This window comes from Manis javanica, chromosome 16, assembly GCF_040802235.1.
Source record: "Manis javanica isolate MJ-LG chromosome 16, MJ_LKY, whole genome shotgun sequence".
Taxonomy (NCBI): domain Eukaryota; kingdom Metazoa; phylum Chordata; class Mammalia; order Pholidota; family Manidae; genus Manis; species Manis javanica.
This window is the reverse complement of record NC_133171.1, coordinates 70,157,756-70,180,353: the sequence shown is the minus strand read 5'-3', so window position 1 is coordinate 70,180,353 and position 22,598 is coordinate 70,157,756. Positions and strand designations below refer to the sequence as shown.

The window sequence follows — 22,598 nt, the reverse complement described above, 5'->3', positions numbered from 1 at the left end:
AGTCCCTGAAGAAACACAGGCATCAGACTTAACTAGACAAAACAATTGAAATATGCTCAAAAGAACTAAAGAAAAACATGGACAAAGAGTTAAAGGAAATAAGGGAAACATCACATGAACAAAATAAGAATAACAACAGAGAGATTGTTTTTTTAAACATTCTGGAGCTGAAAATTACAATAACTCGAAAAATTCACTAGAGGGGCTCAACAGCAGATTCGAAGGGGTAGAAAAAAGAATCAGCAAACTTACAGAGATGATTTGAAATTATCAAGTTTAAGGAACAAAAATATTGAAATAAAGCCTAAGAGACTTATATAGGGACCCCATCAAGCAGACCTATATATACTCAATACGAGTCCCAGGAAGAGGAGGAGAGAAAAAAAGAGATCAAGCAATTATTTGAAGAAATAATGACTGAAAACTTACAAATTTGAGGAAAGATATGGATTTACAAATCCAAGAAGTCCAATAAACTATAAGTAGGATAAACACAGAGACCTATACTGAGACACATTATAATCACACCTGTCAAAGACAAAAGAGTGAGAAAGCAGCAAGAGAAAAGCTACTCATCAAACACAAGATACTCCCCAATAAGGTAACAGCAGATTTCTCAGCTGAAAACTTGCAGGCCAGAAGGCAGTTGGATGACATATTTAAAGTGCTGAAAGAAAAAATGTCAACTGATAATTCTATATCTGGTAAAACTGTCCTTCAAAAATGAGGGAGAAATTTAAAGCATTCCTATACAAAAGTAGAGTTCATTACCACTATGAGAAATGTTAAAAGGAGTCCAAGTTGAAAGGATGCTAGATAGTAACTCAAAGCCACATGGAAATATAAAGTTCTCCAATAAAGGTAAATACATACACAAATATAAAAGTAATAGTATTGTAATTTTGGTTTGTAACTCCACTTTTTATTTTGTATAGGATTTAAAAGAAATACATAAGATACAATTATAAATCTGTGTCGATAGGTATGCAATCTATGGAGATGTCATTTGTGACATCAAAAACAAGTGGAAGGGCATCACTCTTAAGCAGAGTAGTAGTTTTTGTATGCAAGTTAAGTTGGTAACGATTTAAGGTTGTCATGACTTTAGCATGTTATATGTAATTCCCATGGTAACCACAAAGGAAATATTCATAGAAAATTCACAGAAGGAAATGAGAAGGGGATCAAAATGTACACTACAAAAAAAAAATCAACACAAAGGAGGAGAGAAAAATGAAATCAAGCAATTATTTGAAGAAATAATAACATCATCTACTCCTGTGTCTGGGAGTTTTCTCCCAGTGAGGACTCCTTCCCAATGCGTGGCGTGTGTGAAAATGGGCCCAGGTGCTTTTGTACAGAGCCAGGGCAGTTTGGTAGAAGGAAGGCAGTTTATATTTTTTAGACAAAGAGACTATAAATGTGAGAAATTGACAGGACACTTTTTTGTAGAAGGAAATGTGAGTAAATATGTGTTGTTTCTTATGTTCCAACAATCTAGCTATATTTTCAGGAACTAAACTAGAATGTAAAGTAAGATATATTAGCTCACTTGACGACACTATGGCCTAAAATTGAGGGGTATAAACTTCCTATGGTTGTGTAACTTTGTCTTTTTCTTTAGGCCTCCAAAGTAGGTCAAATGATTTTAGCTTGAGTGATTAGGGATCATTGCTTAAAATAACTTCTACCCTGAACTGACAGAACTTCAGTGCTTTCCATTGTCCGAGAAGAAAATACCATGGCTCTACTCTTTCATAACACATCTCCGTCTTCCTTGAATATGGACTTTTAAATCAAATTATGCTGCTGAGGACACTAAAAACAAACTGGACAAGGGAATTACTTCCTTCAGGCAGTGACCCAGGGGGAGGTTCCAGGACAGGCACATTGCTAAGCTGGAATTCTCTGCTTGTGTGTGTTACCTTCAAAGCAGAGGACTCTGTCTTTATAACAAATTATACATTCTTCCTTTGTCACCCTAGCAACATTTTTTTAATACCTACTATGTGCAAAATGTAGGAATCATTTATCAGATATTGTACAGCAATGCATGCAGCAATACTAAAGAAACAAATACAGGAACACCACCTGCCTGGCATAATCAGAGAAGGAAGTGTACCAACAAAGATATGGTACCAAGGAACCAAAGTTTATAACTTTGAATGCCAGAATCCAACCAATTCTACATCCCCACCTCCTCCTGGCACAAGAGTCCGTACGGGGAGCCAGAGAGGATTCAAGGTCAGATGACATCATCCTCTCTTTTTAAGAACCTGTAATGGCCTCCCATTTCTGACACTATAAAATCAGACAGCCTGCGGATAAAGACAAGGTTCTACCATTCATATATATGGTACCCTAGGCCCCTAGTCATGCTAGGGGTGACCTCATGCCTCCTGACTCATGCAGCTATATGGCTGGGTCTTCCAGAATCCTACTCCAGCCCGTCTACATCTCTGCTCGCTAACCTGGAATTGCAATGGGCCATGGGGAACCCACACCTGCTCCTGTCTCCATGAGTTTTCCCAGTGAGGGTTCCTCCAGACCTGGGGGGTGTGAAAATGGGCTCACATGCTTTTACAGAGCAGTGCTTGTTTTCATATTCACCATGTTTCTTGAAGACCACATTAAGTCATTTTTTTAGCTAAGACATAAAAAGGTTTGTGTATATCTCTAAATATGTCTGCATAAAGCAAAAAATAGACACCTACCTGACAACTATGGTTGACATTGGAGGCTCTTTAATGGTTTTATTCTGTAAGTGGCACTTCTTCCACCCATAACTTGCATTGTTGATGACTTTTCTTTTCCCCAGGAGCATACTACTTGGTTTTGGGGTCAGATTAACCTCAGATTAAGATCCTTTCTAAGCAGGAGAGTTCAGAATTCTCACCTAGTAATAGAATAAGCATTAATGCAATTCAGTGTTCCTTTCCATCTTTGCAGAACACAATATGGCATTCATTTGAGAAGGAATATTTATGCCACTTAATAACTGTTATATAGCTGTGCCATTCCTTCATTGCAAAAATATTACTGAGCAACATTTAGCCTGGTCCTGGACATCTAATAGATGCACAGCCAATAAATGAATGAATGTACAAATAGATGTGCTAGTAACACCACAAATACTGTGCATGATTCTCAAGCTAATAGCAAGTTACTGTAGTTATTTTTATCTTCAGTGATATTAACCACACTCTGAATTCACTTCACTCCCACTGGCCCCTAACCAAATTGACCACCCATGATGAGACAAAGGGGTGTATCAGGACGTAATTCAATACACTGCCACCTGCATCAAAACAGTTTTGCTTAATTAAAAAGGAAGGAAGTGCTGGGAAGGGAATATTTTCCTCTACCCTGCAATATTCTTATAGCTCGACTAATAATTAAATTGACATGAGACAGATCAACAGGAGAAAATAACGGAAGTTTAATTAGGTACACACAGAGGTCCAATAATGAAATTGAGACCTAAAGACAATGACCAAGCCAGGCAGTGTTTATACTTTTTAGACACAGAGAAAATAAATCCATGAGGAATTGACAGGACAAAAAAAAAAAACAAAGCAAAACAAAACACCTTATGTTGGGAGCTTCAGTTAGTAAAGAATTTTAAACAGAATTTGGGCTGGGGTAATAAATTAGTAAACAAGGTTTGTTTACAGCCTTCTCAACTCTGAACTCCCCGTCTCTGGTGATAAGGATGTCTCTTTACTTCCTGGTACAGGGAGGGCACCTTTCACAGAGACTGATTCCTGGCTTTCTGGAGACAAAGTGGAATCAAGAGTATTCTCTTTGCACTGGCTGTTTCTTAAGTACTTTTAATTCAAAATAATATGCCAAAGTGGCACATTTGGGGGCATCCAGCCCTTGGCCCTGGAAGGAAGGAAGGAAGGGTGGGAGGGAGGGAGGGAGGGAGGGAAGAAAGGAGGCTGGAAGAAAAGCGAGTCAGCTGAACCACATAGTGTGTTTAGGAACATGGTTTGGCTTTGGGGTCATGAGATGAACCGAAAGCCAGTTTGCAGTCTACACTGTGTGGAGCTTTGCAGTCCATTTGGGTGTATTAGAAACTAAGAGAGCTATTACAACACAGGAAGAGACGCAGAGCCTCAGAGAGATTCGGGGTGACCCTGCACAGGAATTGATCAGGACTCATCCATTCTGTTATTTCTCAGACTGAATTACTGATGGTCCCTTCCAGACAGGGTAATTGGCACAGACCCCAAAGAACCAAGAATTGGCTCAAGGGACTTAAAGCTTAGTAATCTAAGTGATATAATGACTTGATGAAAAGAACAATCCATAGAGGCCTGAAAACCACTTCAAGTGAGTCAAGGCCAGAACGGGTATCCGGGGCTCCTGCCTAGAGGTGTGAGGCCTGCCCAGCTTCCCCTTCCGCCCTTCGCAGCAGCTTAGTAGCTCCCTGATCACAAGCTGGGGCTCCTGGAAACTCTCCCAGGCACACCTGGACAGGACCAGTCATCACATATGGTTTGCTTTGCTTGTCAGACTGAAAGCTAAATTTAATATTCAACTGAATTAACCAACCCAATTTAAGTATTTGGTGGCATCCAGTTTAAAAAATCTTTTTTGCCTCAAATTATATTTGTCTTATTGTATACACATATTTTAATACTGTAAACTGCCTCAGATCCTTTTTGTAAACAATGGGATAATATAGAGAATAACATTTAACATAAATTATCAATTGTCATATTCTCCAGTATGAATAATTATATTTAGTACTGCACACCAAAAATGAAATAAAAACTCAGAACTCTCTTTAAATATTTAATTGGATCTGACAGCCAGCCTTATTTGAAATTAAAGCAGAGTTCCTGGTTGTGAAAGAAAGTGCAATAAACATAGGGATGCCTCAGGAAATTACTGGAAGTTAAACCAACATTGATAATAAATCTATAGGTGAGATTTTGGAGATATTGGACTGTAAGCTGTTTGAATTTTTTAAATTTCTTATTTTAATGTGTGGAGTACAAAACTTGTTTGATGGATGGATGGACAGATGGAACAAATAGATGGATGAATTAATAACAACAATACAAATCAGCATAGGTAAGGTATGTAAACCAGTATACAAGCCACCGTGCACACGTGTGCATGCGTGCGTGCGTGCGTACATGTTTTGTGAGTGTGTGTGGGTGTGTGTGTGTGCATCAGAAACAGTGCAAACAGGTAACTTAAAACTGCAGGCTTTATGGTGATTCGTTACTTCTGCATCTCATGACTGTCTTCTTTAACGTGTGTACAAAAGCCATGGGTTTGGTGGCCATCAGTGGCCTGCCAGCACGTGACTAGCACACAGGCCGCTTCTATAGTTGCCCCGCTGGCCTCCCAGGCCCGCTCTCATCTCCCACTGGGGAAACCACTCTTCCTGCCCACCCACCTCTCTCTGTGCCATCCCCCACTGTCCAGTTAGGCAACCTCCCAAAGCATCTGGAGGGAAAACTGTGAATTAACCTAAAAAGCTATCTTCCTAGGCAATAAAAACAGCAAACAAAAGCTCTAACCTTACTCCCAATTCCTACTTTTTGGTCTGATGCCAGTCGTTTAGGGAACTGGTATGGAGAATGTACTGAACATCATAACACCAGTACAGATGAGCTGTCAGGACCGCCCCTCACATTGCTGTCCTGGGGGTGGAATGTGAGGAGGAAGAGGGTAGAGTCTGAAGTTTTGGAGACAATTATCTGGAAAGCAATATTTCTAAATACTAGAGTAAAATGTATCCTCATTGCTCGGTTTCGGGTGTTGCTTTGACTTAACTTCCTATTATTTAAAATACGTAAGAAAAACCTGGGTTTTTAGGTATAAATCTTCAGTTCTTTTTCCTTCTTTATTCTACAGGAAGGAAGGCTTTAGACACAGTGGCAGTGAGACATCAGATCCATTATCAATTCATAATCCAGTGGATGAAAGTGTGAGAAATAGGGTCATTGTTTCAGGGTGCGCCTTCAAGGCAATGGAGGTATTTTGCCCCAGGATATCCTTTTCTGGACTTCCTGTTTGCCCAACCCACTCTCCATCTGGGGCCACCTGGGGAGGAACAGAAACAAACAAAGGGCGCCTTCTCCCTCCTGGAGCACCACTGCCCCTCCCACTTGCTGCTCTTCTTTAACTGATCCTTCAGCCTCCAGTGCTGAGCGTCTGGGATGCAGGCAGCCCCCTCGGGAGGCAGAGAGTTGGGTCTCCAAAGAAAGCCTGCAGGTTGATGAGCAAGGCTGGTTCCTCCTGCCCTGTAGGTGCCTGGAAGTCTGGGGAAAGGAAATCTTGGAGCAAAATACCTCTAAAAATTGAACTCAGCCAAAAGGGGAAATGAAGTTTAAAACCCGTTTATTGCTTACAAACTGCAGTCTGGGACCTTCTCTCTTTCCTGCTCCAGCAGAAGCAAAACCGGCCCTCCCCCTCACCTCTCAGGTATAGATACACCCTCCAGTTACCCAGGTAATTATACATGGATATGAAGATGAACTTCTCTTCACCCCTGAGGAATGATGCAAATGCACTAAAGCCATACTTCTTTCCACCTCTGAATACCTATTGATATGCAGATATACTAAAGCCAGGTGAGATATTCTGGAAATATTACAATTTTACTCACAGTGCCCCAGTCCTGTGCCTGTGCATCTAGGAACGTAGAAGCAGGAGTGGGGGTAGGAAGGAGTTGGTAAGGCCTGAGGTGGGAGGGAGAGAAGGAACCAGAGCCATAGGTTAATGGATTGACCCACATCATGTTTGCTTTATGCATGTTTCTAGAATCAGGAGGCTGAGATATATAGGATTGTAATTCTCCCCAAATCCAATTTCAGTGGTCCCAGTGACAAGAAGGGCCCTTTAGTCACCAGCATCCAGAAGTAAGGCCAAGGCCCCTTGTTGGTGCCATGCAGCCTTGGGCTGGTGCATTCTGACCCTTGTAAGTGGATGCAGTTTTAGACATCCTCTCTCCAGCCCTCCAGCAAGGCCATTTGTCCATTCAGTGAAGCAAACCTTGTTACCTTCCAAGCACCTGCTTTTTAAAAATGGCTCTTTAAAAAAAACCAGAAACATTACAAAGGTGTGATTGATACACAAAAAGCTGTACATATTTCATGTGTACAGCCTGAGTTATAAATCTACATCCATGACCATCACCACAGTCTATGCCATAATGTATCCATCACTCCAAGTTTCCTCTCCACTCTCCTTTTTATTACCGCTGTGAGGAAATGTTACCTGATATTTAGCTGAATAATCAAAAACTGTCTAATGTAATGTTCACATCCAAATAAACTTCTCTATGTCGTTAAGTGGATTAAGAAAATTACAAGCATCAGATATCTTGAACTTAGCCTTGAAAGTTAAAATGAGACTTGATGTCAATAGCAGGGGCCTCTGAGGAAGCTATTGCTTTTGAGATTGTTAAGTACTTAATAACCATTAGCCTTCACTTAGAAAGACAAGAGAGATTTAGCAAACATGTACATATCCCGGTACTAAGTATTTTAAATTGAATCTATACTTATAAACACATTTTAAAAAATGAAAACATACAAAATAAGTATGTTTGGTTAGGACAAAAATTTCTAGGTAATATTGAAAGGTTTGGGTTTTCTTATTGTGTCCACCTCAAGACATGGATGTTTATCATAGGAAATGGTATTTATTAGATTGCTTGTGGTAGAAAATTATGATGTTCCGGTCAAGCTGTAATCTGTTTGCCACAGAGGTTTGGTCTAATTCCCCAATCATGTAATGACTTTCCTGCTGATTATCACCTTGCTGATCTCTAATGTGTTAGCTTAAATACCAGAAGACTATACTGACCATTGGTAAGTCTGGGGAAAGGAAATCCCGGGGCAAAATACCCCTAAAAACCAAAATCAGTTAAATGGAGAAATAAAGTTTAAAACCCATTTATTGCTCACAAACTGCAGTCCCAGGCCGTCTTTCTTCCCTGCTCAAGCAGCCCCAACACCCCTCTTCCCCCTCACCTCTCAGGTACAGATAAGCCCTCTGTTGCCCAGGTAATCACCCACTGATATGGAAATGAACTTCTCCACCTGAGGAAAGATGCAAATGCACTAAAGCCATAATTCTTTCCACCTCTGACCGCCTATTGATATGCAGATATACTAAAGCCAGGCAATATATTCTGGAAATGTTTCAATTTTACCCACAATCCACCCTTCCAGAAATCTCGCCTTACAATTGACTCGATCCCCCTCTTCCAACCAATCTAGTAACATGCAATAGCAACAGCAATAAAATCTTGATAATCCTCAAGCCAGAGGATTCAGCCTATGCAGATTAAGTAAATGTACTTTACAGCACAATCTCTTACTAAACACAAAATACGTTTCTACACTTGTTTACTCATTCTTCACAGTCATGCTAGATTGCTCACAAAACTTTTACCAAACATTAGAACAGTCAAGCCTCTCTTTCAACATTATTTTCTTGACAATAGCAACACAATCATAATCCTCAAGCCAGAGGATTCAGCCTATGCAGATTAATGTACTTTACAGCACAATCTCTTACTAAGCACAAAATACGTTTCTACACTTGTTTACCCATTCTTAACAATCGTGCTAGATTGCTCACAAAACTTTTACCAAACATTACAACAGTCAAGCCTCTCTTTGAACATTTTCTTGACAATAGCAACACAATCATAATTCTCAAGCCAGAGGATTCAGCTAGGTTCAAAGGTCATCCATTCCAGCCATCATGTGGCAGCTGCAGCCAGGGGGCGCATCCAGGACACAAAGACCATAGAAGCAAATAACCGTGATTGTCAGGGGAATTTGCTGTTATTACAGGAATACACAGGCCACCTTCTAGGCCTTACCCCAAGGTGCCATAAGAGCCAGCCAGCCATTGCTGATACATGTTGAAATGTCCAGGGCCACGTCCATTTCACTCTTAATTGCTGCACCCATCCTTGCAACACATGTCCAATAAAGTGGGTACCTCAATCGCTCTCAGTAACCAGCGACTGACCATAGGCTGCAGAGAGACACTCTAGGCCCCTCTTGGTGGTCTGCTTATCTGCACAACATGCAGGGTACTCCTTCCAGGCTCAGCTGACTTCTTCAAAGGTGAAAGGCAAGCCACACCGATAGACCCACATTGTCTTTTGAGGTGTCTGTGCCACACCACTCCGTGGCCTTTGGGTCCAGTCTCGCACCCACCCCACGATGAGACAGGAGGTTATTATGTTGGTCGGAGCTGTTCCGGCGATGGGCTCTGTAGCCAGCAAGGCATAGTACACAGCAGCCAGGTGCTTCAAGGTGACCCGGACCTCTGATCCTTTCCATGGTTGTTCTGGCCGGCACCAAGAGCAGCAGCAGTGGCAGAATCAGTAGCTTTAGGCTCAGGCCACGGGCAGGGGTTGGCATGGCCAGCAGCGGTGGTGGTGCCTCCATGACCACACATATAGACACATGTCCCTTGGTGTGAGTTCCGCTTCTCCCCATCATTTCTAGGGGCAGCCCTCCCAAAGGTGGTGCCCATTATGACAGCTTACAGGTTCAGAGGAACCCTGCCGACTACGCCAATTCTAAGTCCGGGTAAAGGAAATCCTGGGGCAAAATACCCCTAAAAACCAAAATCACTCAAATGGAGAAATAAAGTTTAAAACCCGTTTATTGCTCACAAACTGTAGTCCCAGGCTGTCTTTCTTCTCTGCTCAGGCAGCCACAACATCCTCCCCCCCCCCGCTTTCCCTCTCACCTCTAAGGTACAGATAAGCCCTCTGTTACCCAGGTAATCACCCACTGATACGGAGATGAACTTCTCCACCCCTGAGGAAAGATGCAAATGCACTAAAGCCATACTTCTTTCCACCTCTGACCGCCTATTGATATGCAGATATACTAAAGCCAGGCGAGATATTCTGGAAATGTTACAGCCTCAACATCGAAAGAGCAAATAACCCGATTAAAAAAACGGGCAGAGGATATGAAGAGACAATTCTCCAAAGAACAAATTCAGATGGCCAGCAGGCACATGGAGAGATGCTCCACATCACTAGTCATCAGGAGCAAATCCAAACCACGAGATACCACGTGACCCTCGTACACCGTGGGTGGGAACGTAAATTGGTGCAGCCACTAAGGAAGACAATATGGAAGTCCCTCAAAAACTTAAAAAAAGAAAATCCAAAATACCAATTCAAAGAGATATGCACCCCCATGTTCACTGCAGCGTTATTTACAACAGCCAAGATATGGAAGCCACCTAATTATCCATCAGTAGATAATTGGATAAAGAAGATAAATTTACACAAAGGAGGATTACTCACCAATAGAAACGAATGGAACCTTGCCATTTGTGACATGGGTGGACCTAAAGGCTAATATGGTAAGTGAAATAAATCAGACATAGACAAATACCATATTTCACTTGTATGTGGAAACTAAAAAAACAATACAAACGTAAAACAAAACAGACTCATAGATAAGGAACAAACTGTTGGTTACCAGTGCAGGGAGCAGTGGGTAGTAGGTGAAACAGGTGACAGGGATTAAGAGGTAACTTCCAGTTACAAAATATACGTTATGAGGATGTAAGGTTCAGCAGAAGGAATATACTAATATTCTAATAATTGTATGGTGACAGATGGTAACTAGACATTTGGAGATCACTTTGTAATACATAAAAACATTGAAACATTATGATATACACCCTGAACTATGGGCACACCTCATTTTATTGCACTTTGCAGATACTGTGGTTTTCACACATTGACGTTTTGTGGCAATCCTGAATTGAGCAAGTCTATTGGCATTTTTCCAGCAGTATTTGCTCACTTCATGTTTGTCACATTTTGGTAATTCTCATGGTATTTCACTTTTAAATTATTATTGTATTTGTTATGGTGACTTGGAATCACAAGTGACTGAAAGCTCAGATGATGGCTAGCATTTTTTAGCAATAAAGTATTTTTAAGTTATGTACGCAGGCTTTTAGACATAATGCTATTGCACACTTAAGAGACTATAGTGTGAAGGTAACTTTTATATGCACTGGGAAACCAAAAAATCCATTTCACTTTCTTGCTTGAGATGCTTTGTTGTGCTGTGGAACTGAACTGGCATTGTCTCTGAGATATGCGTGTCATTGGATACTGCATGCCAATTATACTGAAAAACAGAAAATAAACCTTAGGAGGAGCTTTTCTGGGTTGTGTGGCTTAGGATCTCTCAGCAAGTTGCAGTCCAGATGTTGTCTTGGGCTCCAGTTACGTGAACGAACGCTTGACTTGGGCTGAAGGATCCACTTCTAAAATGCCACAGTCACATGGCTTCCGAGCTGGTGCAGTTCTTGGTTGTCCGTCGTTGGTCTTACTGAGAACCAAGCGACCCGAGGGAACAAGGCAGAGGCAACAGCATATTTTATGACCTAGTCTGGGAATTTACCTGCCGTCACTCTGCCATATTATGCTGGTCATACTGGCTAACCGTGACAGTGTGTGGAAAAGGATTACACCAGGGCATGAATACCAGAAGGTGAGAATCATTTGGGACCATTTTGGAAACTGGCTTCTACCCATGAGCCTGCATATGACATGTATGACAAGTCACTGCAGTGACAAGGAGCTGCAGGCAACTTAAGTTTGCACTCCTAGAGAAACCTGGATGTTACATGTGATACATCCCTGTGATGGAGTACCTCGCAGCGTCAAAGTCATCAACTAGATTTATACATTTTATTCAACTTGAAACAAAAACAGAATGAGGTTTATAGTACAATGCAACTGGTAAGTCTAAAAACATTGCATGTACATATATTCTTCACACTATTATTTTTTAATTTTAAGGTTATTGATATACTCATAAAGGTTTCAAATGAAAACACAATGTGGTTACTACATTCACTCATACCAAGTCCCCACTCATACCCCAAGGCAGTCACTGTCCATTAGGGTAGTAAGATGCCACAGATTCACTATATGCCTTCTGTGCTACACTATTTTCCCCGTGACACCCCACACCATGTGTACTAAACATAATACCCCTCGATCCCCCTTCTCCCTCCCTCCCCACCACCCCTCCCCCAGCCTCCCCCCTCTGGGAACCACTAGTTCCTTCTTGGAGTCTGCTGGCCTTTTGTTCCTTCAGTTTTGCTTCATTGTTATATTCCACAAATGAGGGAAATCATTTGGCACTGAAACTACTTTTTTTTTTGAGAGGGCATCTCTCATATTTATTGATCAAATGGTTGTTAACAATAAAATTCTGTATAGGGGACTCAATGCACAATCATTAATCAACCCCAAGCCTAATTCTCAACAGTCTCCAATCTTCTGAAGCATAACGAACAAGTTCTTACATGGTGAACAAGTTCTTACATAGTGAATAAGTTCTTACATGGTGAAGAGTGCAAGGGCAGTCATCACAGAAACTTTCAGTTTTGATCACACATCATGAACTATAAACAATCAAGTCAGATATTATTTGTTTGATTTTTATACTTGATTTATATGTGAATCCCACATTTCTCCCTTATTATTCTTTTTTTAATAAAGTGCTGAAGTGGTAGGTAGATGCAAGATAAAGGTAGAAAACATAATTTAGTGCTGTAAGAGGGCAAATGTAGATGATCAGGTGTGTGCCTATGGACTAAGTATTAATCCAAGCTAGACAAGGGCAACAAAACATCCACGGATGCAGATTTCTCTCAAAACGGGGGGTGAGGTTCTAAGCCTCACCTCTGTTGATCCCCAATTTCTCACCTGATGGCTCCCCTGTGACGGTGCCTGTCTTAGGTTGTTTCTCCCTTGAGGAATCCTACCCGTCTCTGGCTAACCAGTCATATTCCGGGGCCATACAGGGAAATGTAAAGTTGGTAAGTGAGAGAGAAACAATATTCTTTGAAAAGGTTAGCTTTTTACTTCTTTACAGATTTATGCCCTGTGGCTTCTATGCCCAGCATTTGCTACTACCTATTTTTAAAGATACATGTTGCTAAATAAATCTATAAAACGTTGACTGGAAAGACATTAAAGCTATCTATATATGGGGGAAGGAAATTGAAGAGCTCAAGGAAATTAGAGGAATTACCTCAATTTTATATAGTTGAAGTTTAAAAAAAAAATGTATTTTTTAAGACAGATGCACCCCTATGTTCATTGCAGCACTATTTACAGTAGCCAAGAAATGGAAGCAACCTAAGTGTCCATCAGCAGATGAATGGATAAAGAAGAGGTGGTACATATACACAATGGAATATTATTCAGCCATAAGAAGAAAACAAATCCTACCATTTGCAACAACATGGATGGGGCTAGTAGAGGGTATTATGCTCAGTGAAATAAGCCAGGCAGAGGAAGACAAGAACCAAATGATTTCACTCATATGTGGAGTATAAGAACAAAGAAAAACTGAAGGAACAAAACAGCAATAGAATCACAGAACCCACGAACAGACTAACAGTTACCAAAGGGAAAGGGACTGGGGAGGATGGGTGAGGAACCAGAAAGGGGGCCTTACAATTAGCATGTGTAGTGGGGTGGGGGGGGCAAGGGGAGGGCTGTACAACAGAGAAGACAAGTAGTGATTTTACAGCATCTTACTACACTGATGGACAGTGACTGTGAAGGGGTGTGTGGGGGGGACTTGGTGAAGGGGGGAGCCTAGTGAACATAATGTTCTTCATGTAACTGTAGATTAGTAATACCAAAAAAGTCTTTTTTTAAAGTTAGAGTTATAAAACGACCCAAGCAAGCCTAAGAGATCTTATTGAAGTGAAATTCCTAGTTGATAAGGCTCTACTAGTTTCCCTGTGTTGTATGACAGTCGTATTTCTATGGAAGGAAAATTTTGATTCTCTTAAAATACCTCCCCCCTTAACTTCTAGTTGAAATTAAATTATTTTAACAACACAAACTTCTTTCATTTCTTAAATGGAAATACTTAAGATATAAATAACGTTGAAAGAAGCCCACAAATAAAACTTACAATAAGGAGTAAATGATTGATATCAGATTTCCTTGTTGAGGATGTATTTAATGAGAGGCTAAATGAATAGGATATTAAATTTTTTGAAAATGTATTGGGGGTGGGAGAAATGGAAAAAAGGAGCACAGAGGGGGTGCATAAGGTACCAAAGGCAGATTAGATTCCCTCATTTTAAAATTAGTGCTTTTAACAAATTTCATTTTGAGGTTGAAACAAGGAAAAGAGATCATTGTGCATTTATGATAACTTAATTCTGAGTTCAAGATATCCCCATACCCATAGATAAATTTCACTATGCTTAACAACTAAATAAATATTACTTTTTTCTCTACATATTATTTCAAATTGCTGCTACCCTGGGTCTGACAGCAGAGCACTCACTGGTCACCATTCACTGATCACCACTGGTCACCATTCACTGATCACCACTTGCACGGCAATCGGAACATAAACTTGAGGGGAGGCCAGGGTTCTATGACTTACAGAGCAATCAGGGCTAAAATGATGATGGTTAAGGTTAAAGCCTCATTCATTTGAATGAAAGTATGTTGTGTATACTTGTAATTGTGCGGTAGCAGAGGCTTAGGAAAACTTTTGTTATTTGAGGAGAACTGTGATAGGGGTTTGAGGATATACTCAACCTAGGGCACCTCGAGTGCAAGTCAGTCACAGAACAAATGATACACACATGTACAGTGACAATTATTACTGGACCAACTGCCATTTTCATACCATGCCCACTACTTCCTGCACAGCTGCTCCTGCTGAGTATGTACCACCAGTGACGAAAACACCAGCCCAAAGTAGCCAATATGCACACCAAGCTTTCCTTTTTTCAGGGATATTGTATTTGTTTAAAAGAAAATGATCATTCTTGAAAGACTGTTCTGTGTGTGTGTTTAACCACTTTATTTCTTGTTGACGAGACCCCCAGATACCAGACATATTATATAAAGCTTCTTACGCACTTTTAATAAAAACGTTGTCTTCCATCCCTGAGGCGGAAACGCAGACGACTCCGTGTGCTGCACTCCGGCAGTTCTACAAAAGGCCGTGCATCTTCATGACTGTCCATTTCAGGAAGGGTACTAGAGAAAGTAATGTTTGAAATCAATATCCATGCTTGAGTTATCTACCTTTAATAAAAGTTTAGCTTTCATTCTCTTCCAAGTAAAGACAATGCAAATTAATTCATAAAAACACATGAAAGAATACATTAACTTATAGTACAGAGTTGGCATTACATAGGAAAATTCCTCTTTACACAAACGGTCATAAAGTCACTTTTAATATGGTGGAAGGTTTCTAAACAAATACAACAGGATGTTATGAATATATAGGACAGGGGAACAAAAATTATACCTGGAAAGAGTCAGGTCAGAGTGGTCTTGCTTCATTTTCTTTACAGAAGTAAAGCTTTCCTGGCTTGGTAAGTTACTGAAGGTGTTTTCCTCTCTTTTTCTTTTTTTCATGTCTTTACTGAGACGAGTTTGCATTTTAGAAAAGCTTGTAGTAGAAAAAATAATGTTTGAAATCAATATCCATGCTTTAGAGTTATCTACCTTTAGTAAAGTTTAGCTTTCATTCTCTTTCAGGTAAAGACAATGCAAATTAATTCATAAAGTAAGATGAAAGGATACATTTACTTATAGTACAGAGTTTACATTACATAGGAAAGTTCCTATTTACACAGTCAAAAAGTCACCTTTAATATGGTGGACGGTCTTTAAACAAATACAATGGGGTGTTATGAACATATAGGACAGGGGAACAGAAATAATACCTGCCAAGAGTCAGGTCAGAGTTGTCCTGTCTCAGTTTCTTTCCACGAGTACAGCTTTCTTCTTTTACTCCAGTACCACAAGTGCTTTCCTCTATTTTCCTTTTTCTGTCTTTGCGGCCCCTTTTCAGTGAACTTGTCTTTAATTTAAAAAATAATATATGAGGTATAAGAAAATAACTGTCTATAGACCTTCTATTGTTTTAAATTATGAAACTCTGACAGAACAAAAAGAATGCTCTTTCTCACCCAAAAAGTTGATAGTTTTATTATTTTCAAGAGAGATCTATGAATTTGATCTCTGATAATACTAGGCTAAAATCTAATGATGCATGAAAACTCTAAAGAATTCTTAAAACTCGAAGATGTTGATCTCATGGCACCATGTTTGGTGCTACAGAACTTAGCAGTTTTCCTTTAGACTTTGAACGAATCAAAGATACTATTCTTTTGAATGAACTGAATGTCACTAATTGAATGAATTTAAAGACTATCCTTTAGAGCACAATATAATCAAGAACAAGAGTGGATATACATAGAAATATAGAGATTACTAATAAGAAAGTTGAGGAGGTTATTAAAAAGGTAGCCGAAACATGAAAGAAGGCTCATGAAGTATCAAATAGGAAAAAAAGTCTTTTATAAATGGTCAAATCTTCTGGAAACTGTTATTTTTCTCAAAAAAGCATTTGCTGTTAAGAAGAGAGTTCCAGAAACTTGTGGTTCCCAGGTGTGAACAAAGCAGTGTTATTAGAGATGAGAAAAAAAAACAAAGATGTGTTTTTGGGGAAAACAATAAAGAAATAGCATAAAATAGATCATATTTGGAATTAAAGGGTATGAATGCCAGCTATGCTGTGTCAGTGATTAGCTATGGAAATTTGTAAAAAAGTATCTGTGAAGCTCTGTTTGCTTATCTGTAGAAGAAGATAAGTCACACAGTTGGTAAGGCCATTCTAGCTCTGAAAGTATACGGAAAAAAACAAACGAACCCCAATGTGGCCCTTATGCAATCTAACAATTTGTAGGCAGCATGTCAATGTAACAATGAGTACCCACCCTCCTCCCAACATCCCCCAATTTAGAAATTGGGAAATAAGCATCTATTTTGAGAATTAGAGTTACAATGAATATAATAGATCAAAGAAGAGAAATACGCAAGGTCACTGGTAATATATGGTTTGTGTTTTGATTCTCTACAATAGCATTTATCCTCTTTTAGAAAATTATTTACTCCTTACTCAGACTGTTAAGAAATCTTTAAAAAAAAAATCTTAGAATGTGGAGTTAGATATTCAGTCTAGCCCTAATTAAATGTTGCCTATATTCTTGAACTGAACTTGACGGAAAACATTTCTTTAGAGTATTTCGTATCAATTTCCTTGAGGATTTCATGATTCTTTGAGCAACATTTTTTAAAAACTGCTTTTAACCAATTACAATTATTTGGTTCTCTATTGGGATGTTAAATGCATAATTAAGGAGTTATTTTACTGGATTAAAATAAGGCAAACTATAAATCTAACGCCTTTCCCATATCATAGCAAAGAATCACTACCTCTTGTCACTGATTGAAATAATTAAAATGTTTTACTAAGTCTCTTCTCCATTTAGTTTATTAATTTTTACTCAATAAAATCTGATTGAGTTTTCATATTATACTGAGCTTTTAGAACCCCCAAATCATAAAAAAAAAGAGAAAAGAGAATGCTGAATATATACTGAGGGAAAAGTCCAGTTAATTAAGATTAAGTTAGACTGAATAGTTGTCTTACATAAAAAGAACATTTCATGAATAATGGGCTAAAGCTTCTAGTTCCTATTTGAACTAAGATGTTACTTGAGATCATTTTCTAACAATACTCACAGTAAGAAAACATGAAATTTTTCTTACGAGGATTATTATAGGCACTGTTACAGCTAACTAAAGGTTACAATGTACTCATTCATCTTGAACATGAAACTCTGCCTTCTTTTTAAGGTAGTTTCACAGCAAATACTGTATTATTGAACATTAAAAAGAGAATTATGAGAGATGGTGTTAATGAGAAATGTGTATTAATAATCTGGAAAAGGTTATGAATTTCCAAAAACAGAAAAAATTCTGTGAATTGTAGGAAGTAAGTATACTACAAATAAGCAGCTTTTGGTACCAGTTTTGTTTTTTTGTGTAAAGGTTGTAACAAAACTGACCACACTGTGATGATTCTCTTGGTGGATGAGAAAAATAACCATTCAAATTTAATTGTGTTGTAGGAATTCCGTATTTTTTGATCATTATAGCCTAGACTCCACCAAACATATTTGTCTAACGTGACTTTAAAACTGATTTTAACAGTTTTTACAAGAAAATATTTTTACCTGGTAAAAAATGCTACCAGATGAACTGGACACTGTCTTTAAACTCATGGTAAATTCTAGTCTACATTGGGAAAGACCGAAATTTGAGGATATTGTGAAAACTGCAGATTCACTATTCTGTGGACATTTTAGGAAGAACTGAAAAAATACAGAAGAAACCGAATTTACTTCTGTAGAATGAATAAGGTCTTCAGTAATATAAGCACAGAGATGAGAATGAAGGAAAGAATGCAAAATTATTTAAGGATCACTTCTTTTCTTTGGGGAATGACTATTGTTGAGTAATCTTACTTCCAGTCATTCATGCAGACAAATGTCAAATGTTTGAATGTTAAAGCTAATCTATAATTTAAAAGCAAATGGTGAAGCAATTCACAAAAGTCTGTGTATAACAAATATTTCTCTATGTGATAAGAGACAAAAGGGACACAGACATGATTGAACACATAATATTTGGTGCCTGGTACAAAACAGGGGTCACTACATGACAGTGACTAACTGGGCTCAAACACAGAAGATGAAAAAAATTTCTGAATTATTAGAGAAAAGACTTAAAAGATCTACTTTTCATGTGAACTGCATCTGATGTCAAATACATGATATCATTGGATAAAGTAAGAGCTCTCTGCTTATTTTGTATTTATTATCTAAGAATTTCTTAGTATTAAAAAAATTAAAATTGATAAAGACATAAGGAACATTTTTGGGATGCAATGAATGTATACTACAGGTAATGTTAGCAACTGCCATGTTTACGAAAGCAAAAGAATATTTGAATTAACAACTTCAGAATATTCACATTAACAACTATTATGATTAGATTAGCAACATAATTAACTATTATGCTGACTGAACACAGAAGACAACTTCAGTCCATTATAAACAATATCTGAAGGAGGGAGAATCGAGATTAAAAGATAAACACATTTGATAGATTACTTCAAAAAGCTCACAACGAGGAGGAAAGTATCAAACCATACAGCATTTAAGAATTAAGAGAACTCAGGTACAGCATACATTATTCTGACAGTAAGAAATGTAGAATTAAGAAAAATCTGGAGGGTGGGAAAAAAACAGGACAGAGTAAATTAGCTCTAGTATTTCTTAAATAAAAACACTTACAGCTTTCATAGTTGATTTTTCCCATGCTATGGATTTCTGTAACTGCTGAATGCACAGAGCTACCTGTGCAGCACTGCGAGCTGCTGATAATGCCCGTCGCCAGACCCTGAGACCGGGAACAATATCCTCTTCAATTCTGCATTGAAATAATAGAAAAATTAAGTAGGTCATGTCCACACTTACGGTTACTGAATCTGAAACAATCATCACACTGAAAGCCAATGATGATGAAACATGTAACAGCCGATAAGTGTAAGGTTTAAGCAACTAAATTTGATGTAGTGCACAGACCATGGCTACGTGCCTCAAAGCTTAGCCACAAACAGGTAAATGTAAGATCACTTCGCAGGATTATCAACACACATAACAAAAGAAAATCATTTTTTACAAAGCACCATGCAAATAGCATGATCCATGTGGATCACAGACATACAAGAAGATACATAGATAACAGGCAAGAGAAAATAGGCTCCAATTAGCAAAGAAGCACAATAATTTTTCAAGTTAATTTCAATAACCTACCTGTCGTCATCACCACTAGTGGATGGTGCAGGAGCAGGGCCAGTAACTGTGCCCACATTATCCAGTTTGATCTGAATGGTGGTACTTAAGGGGCTCTTCAGATACCTTCTTTCAATGTTTCGCTCCAGCTCAGACAGCCTGGTTACAGCTATATCTAGGGGGTTGTCACTCTTCCGCTCTAGCGCATGCGCACTGCTTTCTTCTTCGCCAGTAAATTCTCCGCCGTGCTCCTTGCACAAGTTCGAAAATGACTTATGTTCAAAGTAGACCAAGTCCTCCCTCTCTGATACCGGTTCTGGACACATCCAACCCTATATATCAAGAGAGTAACGTGATTACGGTTTCCTCTTAAAATGCCTGACGGGTGAGTTACCTTTACTTAAAATACAGCAGCCGACACCAACAGACCTCAAGGATCATTACTAGAAGTTTTTACCTTGTGTTTCCTAATGCTAGGCAAAAATAAGAAAGAAAATTATTAGAAAGTTGTAAGAGAAGTTTGAAGAAGAAAATTTAACAACTTTTGATATTATGAGAGGTAGAGTGGAGATCAGCAAAGTATTCTGAGGGACTCCACACTAACGGCTTATTCTTTCACGGGCCCCTTTAAATGGGAATCTCTCGACAGCAGGGACTTTGTGTCTCCTGTTCATTTTCATTCCTTCAGCCACTGCTCCTGAACAGGCCCTTGTACTGCCCATCCTGGCCTCAGGGGCTCCGCATAAGCTGCTGCATTTGCCTGCAGAGCTTTTCCCCTTTCCTCTGCACCTCGTTAGTGACTCCACTCATCCTGTGGCCCTCGCGTGAGAATTTATTTCTTCAGGGAATCCTTCCCTGACCTCTTTTAGGAGGTAAGCCTCTCTCCTACAGTCTCTCATAGAACCATGTAATATCCCATACCTGTGGCAGTCACAGCTTGATACTGCTGTGATTATTTAATTAATGTCTTTCTACTTCTAAATTCCCTGAGGGCAGGGACCATGTCTACTTTCACTCATTTCATCTCCAGCAGTGGGAAAGCAAATATTAGACACTCAAAATATATGTTGATTGAATAAATGAATGGTCTTATCATTCAGCTTGCTTACAATGATCCTTTGGCTCAAGACCCCTCAGAGTTCCTAATGTTCAGCAGAGCCCAGTTTTACCATGACATTCAAGTACCTCAATCTCCCTCTTTCGCTCATATTCCCATTCAGGCCTCCTACCCTGCGATCAAACTCCGTGACTTGTCACACCACAAACATGTCCTGAGCTTCCTGGCCGTGGTGCTCTGCCCAGTTACTGACTCTTCCCAGTGGCACCCCTTGTTCTCTGTCACAGCCTCCCCGCCCCGCCTTCGCCCGTTCCATCTGGACTTCTGCAGGCAATCCTCCCTGACCTTTCCCCTGGCCCCACCAGAATCGGGGTATTCCTGGCCTGAATTCATGAATGACTTCGTACGTCTTCACGATCCGCTACTAGATTTGGCAGGGCTGTGTACATGTATTATTGAGGGCAGAAACCACAATTTATTCAATTTTGTGGTGTCCACTCTGATGTAGAATAGGGACTTTGTAAAAGCATATAACGTAAAAAGTAGAATGAACATGATCCTTTTTATTAAATCTCTTCAGAGATAATTGTTTTTCTTATATATCGGAATACTTCCTCTTACCTCAAGAGAATAGTCATATTTAGAAAGTATGGATGAATTTATAAAGGGTACATGCACATTACTGCATCATGTATGTCACAACAAATGAACCTCAGTCCCAGATCTTGGAAGGGATCCAAAATTGCTAAATCAAGGGAATCCTATAAACGTAATACATCTTGATTTTTTCAAGGCAAGAGACAAGAAAATGAGGACTAGATTAGATTTTGAGAAGGTGGATGGTTGAAAATTGTCTGCAAAGCCCTGTGATAGACACAGCTTGCCACCTCAGAAAAGGTCCTCACTGCCACTGTCCAAGGGCTCTCTATATTTGGCTTGTCATGTTAATATACTTGTGAACAGCTCGGTTCAACTATTAAAAATGCAGGTGACTTAACTAGGAAGGAAGTTTAATATTCTGTATGACAGGACTGTGATAAACATAGTTTCATATGCTGAAAAATATATCCAAATGAAATGAATAAAAACAGAACAATGATAAGTGCAAATCAGCTTTGAAGTTTAAGCAACCAATCAAAGAAATATTGGATGCGATACAACACACTTAAAAGCACAATGAAAGATGCACAAGGATTTTTTTCTAATAATGCACACTCAGTGAAGCAACGGTATGGTTCGGATGTTAAAAAGCTAGTACAAGTTGGCATGAGGAGAAGTATAGTGCCAGCTTAAGGGAAGTAAAGTCCCATGAGCACATCAGGCATCTCTGTGTACAGTGAGGGGTACATTTTAAGAATACAGACACGTGTTTAATCAGAAGAGAATCGTGCGCCTGGAAACCATTCCATGGGACCGATGGCTGAAGGAATTATTCTGCTTATAAAAGAGAAAACTGAAGGAGAGACACAGGAGCTGTGTTTACAGGAGCTAGAAGAGTAATTAGACTTTCTACAGATCAGGACTAGATTCTTGCAGATTTTCCTAAAATATAAAACAGAATTTCCATATTATCAGCAATATTGAAAATAGAAATGAATGCACCTAAGTAGTACCAGGCCACCTGCTTAACATGTCTTCACAATGGCTAGTTCCCACGGCTGACCACATAAATATTTTGTTTTTAGGAAAAAAAATCATTAAATCTTTTATAGATGGTAAAATGTTTTGTGGTTATTTCCATCACTTGTTTTAGATTCCTCAAGACTAATATAAGTACAATTCATTTCTTTAAAAAATCCATAATAAT

General features: G+C 39.1%; 2 protein-coding genes across 7 annotated transcripts in view; one reads left to right on the top strand and one right to left on the bottom strand.

The window, feature by feature from the left end:
* The window catches only part of LOC140846911 (enoyl-CoA delta isomerase 2-like), a 79,751-nt gene that overhangs the window by 39,972 nt on the left and 17,181 nt on the right, over positions 1-22,598 (top strand). Inside the window, exon 8 of one of the 2 annotated variants that reach the window (XM_073225172.1) lies at positions 9,880-10,365. The exons of the other annotated variant lie outside the window; for it this stretch is intronic. Coding sequence (XP_073081273.1) covers positions 9,880-9,888 — 9 coding nt within the window. The 3' untranslated portion in view covers positions 9,889-10,365. Of the gene's footprint in view, positions 1-9,879; positions 10,366-22,598 lie in introns of those variants that run through there. 2 annotated transcript variants of the gene reach the window in all.
* Positions 14,136-22,598, bottom strand: part of LOC140846909 (bromodomain adjacent to zinc finger domain protein 2B-like) — a 191,587-nt gene continuing 183,124 nt past the window's right edge. For 3 of the 5 annotated variants that reach the window (XM_073225166.1, XM_073225165.1, XM_073225167.1), the window contains 5 exons: positions 19,756-20,066; positions 19,234-19,369; positions 15,754-15,890; positions 15,333-15,476; positions 14,137-15,058 (listed from right to left, as the gene is read on the bottom strand). In XM_073225166.1, coding sequence (XP_073081267.1) covers positions 14,941-15,058; positions 15,333-15,476; positions 15,754-15,890; positions 19,234-19,369; positions 19,756-20,066 — 846 coding nt within the window. In that variant the 3' untranslated portion in view covers positions 14,137-14,940. Of the gene's footprint in view, positions 15,059-15,332; positions 15,477-15,753; positions 15,891-19,233; positions 19,370-19,755; positions 20,067-22,598 lie in introns of all 5 variants that reach the window. The other 2 variants (XM_073225164.1, XM_073225168.1) reach the window with 2 other exon arrangements.